Here is an 8,406-nt window from a genome sequence, read left to right on the forward strand (position 1 = left end):
AGCCGCAACACCTGCAACAACAGCAACACGTGTTGCTGCCTGTCTTCCCGTTATCTCAACACCACTTCTTAAGAAATGAGTATACCCCAGTCTCAGACAGAGCCTCTTTCTCAACAATCAGCAGCAGCAGCAGCAGCAGCAAGACCAGCAGCAGCAACAGCAGCAGCAGAAGACGACCAACTGTACATCTTGTGTCAACAACAGAAGAAGCAGAAGCAGCAGCTGCTGCTATTTATAGTTCATCTCCTCCATTACCTGCAACACCGCTCACAACCTACCTCCGATGCAGGCGTTTCCGCATGCAACAAGAGCAGCAGCATCAGCAGCAACAACAGCATCAGCAGCAGCAACAGCAGCATCAGCAGCAGCAGTTCATTCCAATGACTCAACAAAGTACCAATACAACATCTCCCTCTTCCTCTTCCTCTTCCTCTTCCTCTTCCTCCTCCTCTTCCTCACCATCACCACCACCACCATCATCACCATCATCATCATCATCATTAGCAGCAGCAGCAGCAGCAGCAGCAGCAGCAGCAGCAGCAGCAGCAGCAGCAGGAAATAGTGTAGGTGCCCCCTTATTAATTGGGTGTGACAGTGAGGGAATAAATATGAATGGAAATAATTTAATTTCATTATTTCAATTTGGTGGAATTCCAAATTTATTTCTTATTATTCTTGATCTATATCAATTATATACTTTTCCTTATTCTATTATTAATATATTAGAGAATAATTATATATTAAAGGTTAGTTTTATTATTTGCTGCTGCTGCTGCTGTTGCTGCTGCTGCTGATGCTGTTGCCGTGCTTTTGATGGGCTTGGTGATGTATTATATGACCATTTCTTATTATTCTTGATCTATATCAATTATATACTTTTCCTTATTCTATTATAAATATATTAGAACATAATTATATATTAAAGGTTAGTTGTATTGCTGCTGCTGCTGCTGTTGCTGCTGCTGCTGCTGTTCCTGCTGATGCTGCTGTTGTTTTTGCGGTTCTTTTGATGGGCTTGGTGATGTATTATATGACCATTTCTTATTATCAGTAAATAGGTGATTCGTATCTTTGACTGCAGCAGCAGCAGCTGCTGCAGCAGCTGCAGCAGCAGCAGCAGCAACTGCAGCAAGAGCAGCAGGAGATGGTGGTGTGTGCATGCAGGTATTTCATGATTGTCGTGAGGATTCTGCTGCTCTTTACCGTCAGCATAACATTCGTGTCAACTTTGTATTTGATACACAAGTAAACCCTAAACCCTAAACCCTAAACCCTAGTTGGACTCCAGTTTGGTTATGTAGTCGCGGGCTTAGCGGTTCTTATTAGGATATGTACATTAGGGTTTAGGGTTTAGGGTTTAGGGTTTGTGGTTTAGGCGGCTCATCAGCTAATTTGTTTAAAGAAAGGAATTCCTCCTTATCAGGCATCATTGAGGGAGTTGCTGCAAACCTACCTAGGCATCACGTAAGCTAGGGTTTAGGGTTTAGGGTTTAGGGTTTAGATGAAGGTCGTTCTTTATTAGAAAATGATTCCTTTGCATTTTCTCGTCATCCCCCATACAATTTCAATATTTAAAATTTTTAGGGTTTAGGGTTTTCTAGGGTTTTCTAGGGTTTAGGGTTTGCATATACAGGGTTAAGGGTTTAGACGAAGGTTGTCCAAGAAGATGCATTTGTTTTTTCTCGTCGTCCTCCATGCAATTTTCATTTTTGAAATTTTAAGGGTTTAGGGTTTAGGGTTTAGGGTTTAGGGTTTAGGGTTTAGGGTTTAGGGTTTAGGGTTTGTGTACATAGGGTTAAGGGTTTAGACGAAGGTCGTTCAATATTAGAAAAAGATTCATTTGCATTTTCTCGTCGTCCTGTTGATTTTTCTCTTTTGCTTTATGCTGCTCTTGGTGTTAAACATCTTGTTCAACTTGCTCTTGCTATGTCTTGTCATATAGGTAACCCTAAACCCTAAACCCTAAACCCTAAACCCTAGATACTGACTGAATTGGCAAGACAGGGACGAGACAACAGCAGCGATATATACCATGCAGCAACACAAGCATGCAGAAAAGAGCATTCAAGGGGTTATTAGGGTTTATTAGGGTTTATTAGGGTTTATTAGGGTTTATTAGGGTTTATGAGGGTTTAGGGTTTAGGGTTTGTGTATATTATTTAGATCCAGAGGAAGTAATTAAGGCAAGCGAAGAGTTTACGATGTACAGACACCTCAATGAAGGGTTTACAAACCCTAATGATATGAAAAAGATTGGAACTGTATTAGAGGGTAAACCCTAAACCCTAATTCCATAAACCCTAAACCCTAAACCCTAAACCCTAACTCCCTAAACCCTAAACCCTAAACCCTAATTCCATAAACCCTAATTCCATAAACCCTAAACCCTAAACCCTAATTCCATAAACCCTAAACCCTAAACCCTAATTCCATAAACCCTAAACCGTAAACCCTAATTCCAGCGGAGTTCAGCCGTAAACGAAAATACCCAAACGGCATATCCAGTCATCTCAAAACCCTAAACCCTAAACCCTAATTTAGTGTTTATGTATGTGTATGTATATATATAGGGTTAGTAGTTGTGCGTACACCTGAGCAAATAATATTTAAATTAAACACTAATGCAACAGGAATTGTTTGTGCTCCTTCTACACTTAAAAGGTTCCAAGATGTTAACTTTGGTAAGTCCTGCTGCTGCTGCTGCTGCTGCTGCTGTTGCTGCTGCTGCTGCTGCTGCTGTTGCTGCTGCTGGTGGTGGTAGTACTACTGATAATGATGCTGTTGCTGCTGCTGCTGCTGCTATTACTACTGCTTACAGTAATGATGGTGCTGCTGCTTGTCGCGGTGGTCCACAGCTGCTAATGCTGCAACTGCTGCTGCTGCTGTGCTCCTGCTGCTGCTGCTGCTGCAGGAGACGTGGTTACGGTGTCTGTTGTAGGGGAGAGCGCAGGAGGAAAATATTTATATTTAGATAGGCATGATGGCGTCATAGACTACGCAGATAAGAACAGGTACTGCTGCTGCTGCTGCTGCTGCTGTTGCTGCTGCTGCTGATGGTGTTGCTGCTGCAGCAGTAACTAAGGGAGAAGCTGCTGCTGCTGCTGCTGCTACTGCTGCTGTGTTATTTTGCTGCAGACCTCGGCATCGATACAACACATCTATGAAACTTAGAGAGGTAACTATCTAGCTGCTGCTGCTGCTGTTGCTGCTGCTGCTGTTGTTGCTGCTGTTGCTGCTGCTGCTACTGTAGCTAAACTCCGTTGTGTGCTGCTGCTGCTGCTGCTGTGCAGGACTCGAGGGCAGACCCGCTGCTGCTAGCGCATTTAGATGAATAGCAGCAGCAACAACTGCAGCAGCAGCTTCTGCTGCTGCTTATACTACTTATGCAGCAGCAGCAGCTGCTATTACTACTACTGCAGCAGCAGCAGCTGCACCTGCTGCTGCAACATTATACAGGCAGTGTGCATTTAATTTCTTTGTCTCTGTTTATATTCCTACCTAAACCCTAAACCCTAAACCCTAAACCCTAAATTAGTGTTTAGTATACAGTTTTTTTTTCTGCACAATTTGCTGCATATAAAACCACAAAATAATCCTTAAAAGTAGCTGCTGTTGCTGCTGCTGCTGCAGCTGCTGCAGCAGCAAGAACAGCAGCAGCAGCACTTGCTGCTGCTGCTGCAGGAGGAAAAGAGGAAGAGTATAAGACTTGCGTCTCCCGTTTAAAGAAGTCACACGACAGTCGCAAACCCTAAACCCTAAACCCTAAACCCCCGCAGCAGCAGCAGCAGGAAGAAAGAGGACTTCCTCTTTGCTGCCGTTTTTGTTGCTGCTGCTATTGCTGCTGTTGCTGCTGTTGCCGTTGCTGCTGTTGCTGTTGCTGCTGCTGCTGTTGCTGCTGCTGTTAGGGATTGGTCATTAATAAGAAGACACAGACCAAACCCTAAAGAAGAAGAAACAGCAGCAACAAACCAACAACACTTCTGCTGCTGCTGCTGCAGCAGCAGCAGCAGCAGCTACTGCAGCAGCAACTGCTGCTGCATTTTTAGTTCCTGCAGCAGCAACTGCTGCTGCATTGGCATTTCCTGCAGGTGTTGCTGCAGCTGCTGCAGCAAACTGCTGCTGCAGCAGTTTCTGCAGTTAACTTCTGCTGCATCTAACTTCTGCTGCAGCTACGAACTGCTGCTGCTGCTGCTGCTGCTGCTGCAGCAACTGCAGCAGCAGCAGCAGGAGAAGGAGGGGAATTAGAATTGATTATATCTAAATTTATAATATACTTCTTTTGCTCCCCTTAATTTATAATTATCTATTATAAACCCTGCAGCAGCAAAAGAGGCTAGTAAGCCTAAACAATAACAAACAAAAAAGGCTGCACCCCCCATCTTCCTGCTGCTGTTGCTGCTGCTGCTGGTGGTGGTGCTGGTGGTGGTGGTTGTTGTAGTACTGCTGCTGCTGCTGATTGTTATATGCTCATGCATGCATGCATACATGCATGCAGACAAGCCAAGACACTCAACTGTTACGATTGCTGCTGAGAGTATGAACCTGCAGCACAAACGGCAGCAGCAGCAGCAACAGCAGCAGCAGCAACAACAGCAGCAGCAACAGCAACACACAAGGACAAACAGTTAGACATCATCATCTAGCAGTAATAAGAAAAAAAAACGATTAAAAGATCAGCCATACACACCAAACCCTAAACCCTAAACCCTAAACCCTAAACCCTAAACCCTAAACCCTAGACGAGCATCCGTCAGATCGGGGTTTAAGGGGAACAACAAGATTTAATTGTTTGCTGCATCTTTATAGAGACATCAGGGAATATAAATTAGGGTTTAGGGTTTGGGGTTTATAACGTCTTTAGAGTGTGTATTTGAGGGTTTAGGGTTTAGGGTTTAGGGTTTAGGGTTTGGTGAGCTAACCGATAAGGTATAAGGATACAAGAGAGCCAAAGAAGGTGAGGAAAAAGGTGCCCCAATCAATCATTGTGTATATTAATAAGAAAAGAAATAAAAATAAAATAAAAAGAAAGAAATAATTAATTTATCTTGTTCTTTTTCTTCTTGTTTATGATGGATAAGCGTATACAACACCACCACCGTAGGTATAGCTGCCTATACACCTGAAGGGTCCTTAGATAAGGACGCTGGTTGCCCTTATCCTTCTTTTACCGTCATTTTCCCCTTTTTACTTAATTTATTTAAATTATTTTATTAATGTTATTGATGCTTATTAAATTACACAAAAACCACAATTAAAAACGCAGAAAAATAACACAAAATAATAACCCCCCCTTCAGGTGTATAGGCAGCTATGAGCGCTTACCTCCTTCTTCCTCCTTCTTCTTCTTCTCTTTGTTTATTCACTATTTATTTCCTTTTATTTAAAAATTAATTTATTTTTATATTTAATTATAAACTAATTAATTTATTTTACATATAAAAGTATATTTTAATGGGTAGGCAGTACTAAGAAGGAGGGCAGCTTATTCCCTAAGGAAACAAAATATATATATGGATAAATAAGGAGGGGGGTAAGGAATAAATATAAATAAATAAATAAATAAATAAATAAAATTTATTTATTTATTTATATTTATTTTATTCCTTCTTTATTTATATTTATTACTCTTTATGCCAAATTTTTATTCAATTATATTTATTTTATTTATTATTTATTTAATTCATAATTCTTTTTTATGTATTTATTGTGTATTTACTGATTATTTATTTTATTTTATTCGTCTAGGGTTTAGGGTTTAGGGTTTAGGGTTTATTAAATAAATAAAATAAAATAATAATATAAAGATAAAATATTTTTGTCGTTTTTTTTTTCTTTTTATGTTATTTGTATAAAATAAAATAAATAAAACAAATAAAACTAAACAAGCTGCAGCAAATAGCTGCAGCAGCTGCAGCAGTTGCTCCTTCTGCTGCTGCAGCAGCAGCAGCAGCAGCAGCAAAACGCTGCAAAATCTTTCAAAGTGCACAGTTGAGGTGTACAGGCACCAAACCCTAAACCCTAAACCCTGAATGAGTTTGCTGCCTATACACCACTGCTGCTGCTGCTGCTGCTGCATGCATGCATGCATGCATGCATGCATTGCTGCGATGATATTGGGGTGTATAGGGAGGTATTTAAGGGACAAAAGTAGCTAACATCTGCAAACAAAAAAAAAAAAAATAAATAAATAAATAATTATATAAATAATTATAAATATATTTATAACAATTATATTTATTTATTTATTTATTTATTTATTTATTTATTTATATTTACCTGTTGTAATTTTTTTAATGCTCCTTTATTTTTAATTATTTTTTTTATTTTTTTTTCTTCTTTTTCTTCTGTTTGTTCTTCTTCGTCTAATTCAATATCTGCTGCTAATGCTAATTTACGCATTAAACCCTCAGTACGTTTCTCCTTCTCCTCCTGTACATAAACCCTAAACCCTAAACCCTAAACCCTAAACCCTAAACCCTAAACCCTAAACCCTACAAACTCTACAAACCCTACAAACCCTACAAACCCTAATTTAATTTACCATAGGAGAAAAACGGTATACCCTTGCTTGAGATACTAATAAACCCTAAACCCTAAACCCTCGATTTAGGGTTTAGGGTTTGGGTTTTTGCGTGCTAGGGTTTGCACTTATCTCTTCCCGGCTATCTAGCTGACTGTTGCTGTTGCATGCATTATAAGGGTTTACGAATTAGGGTTTTGTAAGGGTTTAGGAATTAGGGTTTAGGGTTAATAAGGGTTTAGGAATTAGGGTTTAGGGTTTATGAGGGTTTAGGGTTTATACCTGATGTTGTTCTTTTTCTACTTGATTAGCTAATTGGAAAAGAATAGATATATTATTTAATTTATTATTTAATAAAGAAATATCCCTAAACCCTAATGGGGGGGGCAAAACCCTCAAATCTTCTCCTGCCCTATTTAATAATAATTGCCAATTATCTGCCTCTGTACTTGTTATAAAACAAACCGCCTCTCCTGCACATAACAAACCCTAAACCCTAAACCCTAATTTTGATGATAATAATAATAAGCCATAAACCCAAGGGAATAGATTCACCATAAGCCCTAATTTGACGAATAAATAGGATTAATTATTAAGAGGGTTTAGGGTTTAGGGTTTATAATGAGGGTTTATGAGGGTTTATGAGGGTTTATTGTATATCGAGAAGTATAAAAGATAAGAAAGTGTTATAGGGTATTATTAGATATGTTGATTTGTAATGAATATATATATAATATTTATTTAGGGTTTAGGGTTTAGGGTTTATAAAAAAAATTAACCTTTTTGTCCAGCTCTAGCAGTTCGCCCACATCTATGTATAAATGTCTCCATATCTCTTGGACGCTGAAAATTAATTATTTTTTCGACGCTTCGAAAATCCAAACCTCTTGCTGTCATATCGGTGCTTACGAGGATACCGTACCTGCTGCTCAAGAATCTGCAGCAGCAGCAGCAGCAGCAGCAGCAGCAGCAGCAGCAGCAAGTGCAGTAGGAGCAGCAAGTGCAGTAGCAGCAAGTGTAGGAGTAGGAGCAGGAAGAGGAGGAGGAGAAGGAGGGGAAGGGATGGGAGAGAGAGGTGTATATATGTGAGGACAGAGACTCTACTACCAGGGACAGCAATAACAGCAGCAGCAGCAGCAGCAGCAGCAAGCAGCAGCAGCAGCAGCAGCAGTTAGTTAGTTAGTTAGTTACCTGTCAAGTCTTTTTAGCCTTTGTTTTTGTTGCAGATTAGAATGAAGACCACAAACACTAATTTGCTGCTTGTGGCGAATACGTAGCTGCTCACCCAGCAGCAACCTGCAGCAGCAGCAGCAGCAGCAGCAACAGCAGCAGCAGCATGAGCAGCAGCATGATCGTGTAGCTATGGAGGCGTATAAGGGTTTAGTTTTGTGAAGCTGTTAACAGATTAGGGTTTAGCAAGATTTATTTGAGCTAGGGTTTAGGGTTTAGAGTTAGGGTTTAGGGTTTAGGGTTTAGAGTTAGGGTTTAGGGTTTAGGGTTTACGCAAGAAGGGATTCTAATCTATAGACATAAGAAATAGCATTAACAAACAGCAGCACGCGCAGCTGCTGCTGCTGCTCTGCTGTCTTATCAAATGTACGCAGCAAATATGCAGCAAGTTGCATCTCCTGCAGCAGCAGCAACAGCAGCAGCAACAGCAGCAGCAGCAACAGCAGCAAACAGATATAAATGATGAGTGGCTCGTGCTGCACTAAGCTATTGTTCATCCTGTTGCAGCAGCAGCTGCTACTCCTTCTACTGCTGCTGTTGCTGCTGCTGTTGCTACTATTGCTGCTGCTGCTGCTATTGCTGCTGCTGCTGCTGCTGTTGCTGCTGCTGCTGCTGCTGCTTACCATATCTGACTGTAGAGGGCATTTCCATACACT

The 8,406-nt window shown here is 40.6% G+C and overlaps 2 protein-coding genes across 2 annotated transcripts in view; one reads left to right on the forward strand and one right to left on the reverse strand.

The window, feature by feature from the left end:
• Nucleotides 1-1,158: 1,158 nt before the first annotated feature.
• Nucleotides 1,159-3,335, forward strand: EMWEY_00037420 (hypothetical protein, conserved; the record flags this gene model as incomplete). The annotated part of the gene is made up of 8 exons (XM_013482240.1): nt 1,159-1,245; nt 1,376-1,464; nt 1,794-1,942; nt 2,164-2,271; nt 2,571-2,681; nt 2,912-3,011; nt 3,136-3,175; nt 3,291-3,335. 8 exons carry the CDS (start codon nt 1,159-1,161, stop codon nt 3,333-3,335), a joined length of 729 nt encoding a protein of 242 aa, XP_013337694.1.
• Nucleotides 3,336-6,953: 3,618 nt separating this feature from the next.
• The window catches only part of EMWEY_00037430 (ATP-dependent RNA helicase, putative), a gene marked incomplete at both ends in the record, with an annotated part of 3,654 nt that continues 2,201 nt past the window's right edge, over nt 6,954-8,406 (reverse strand). Inside the window, 4 exons of the mRNA XM_013482241.1 lie at nt 6,954-6,993; nt 7,712-7,816; nt 8,024-8,148; nt 8,374-8,406. The exon at nt 8,374-8,406 is cut by the window's right edge and continues 1,002 nt beyond it. Coding sequence (XP_013337695.1) covers nt 6,954-6,993; nt 7,712-7,816; nt 8,024-8,148; nt 8,374-8,406 — 303 coding nt within the window. The remainder of the gene's footprint in view (nt 6,994-7,711; nt 7,817-8,023; nt 8,149-8,373) is intronic.

This window comes from Eimeria maxima, genomic scaffold (genome assembly GCF_000499605.1).
Source record: "Eimeria maxima Weybridge genomic scaffold, Emw_scaff559, whole genome shotgun sequence".
Taxonomy (NCBI): Eukaryota; Apicomplexa; class Conoidasida; order Eucoccidiorida; family Eimeriidae; genus Eimeria; species Eimeria maxima.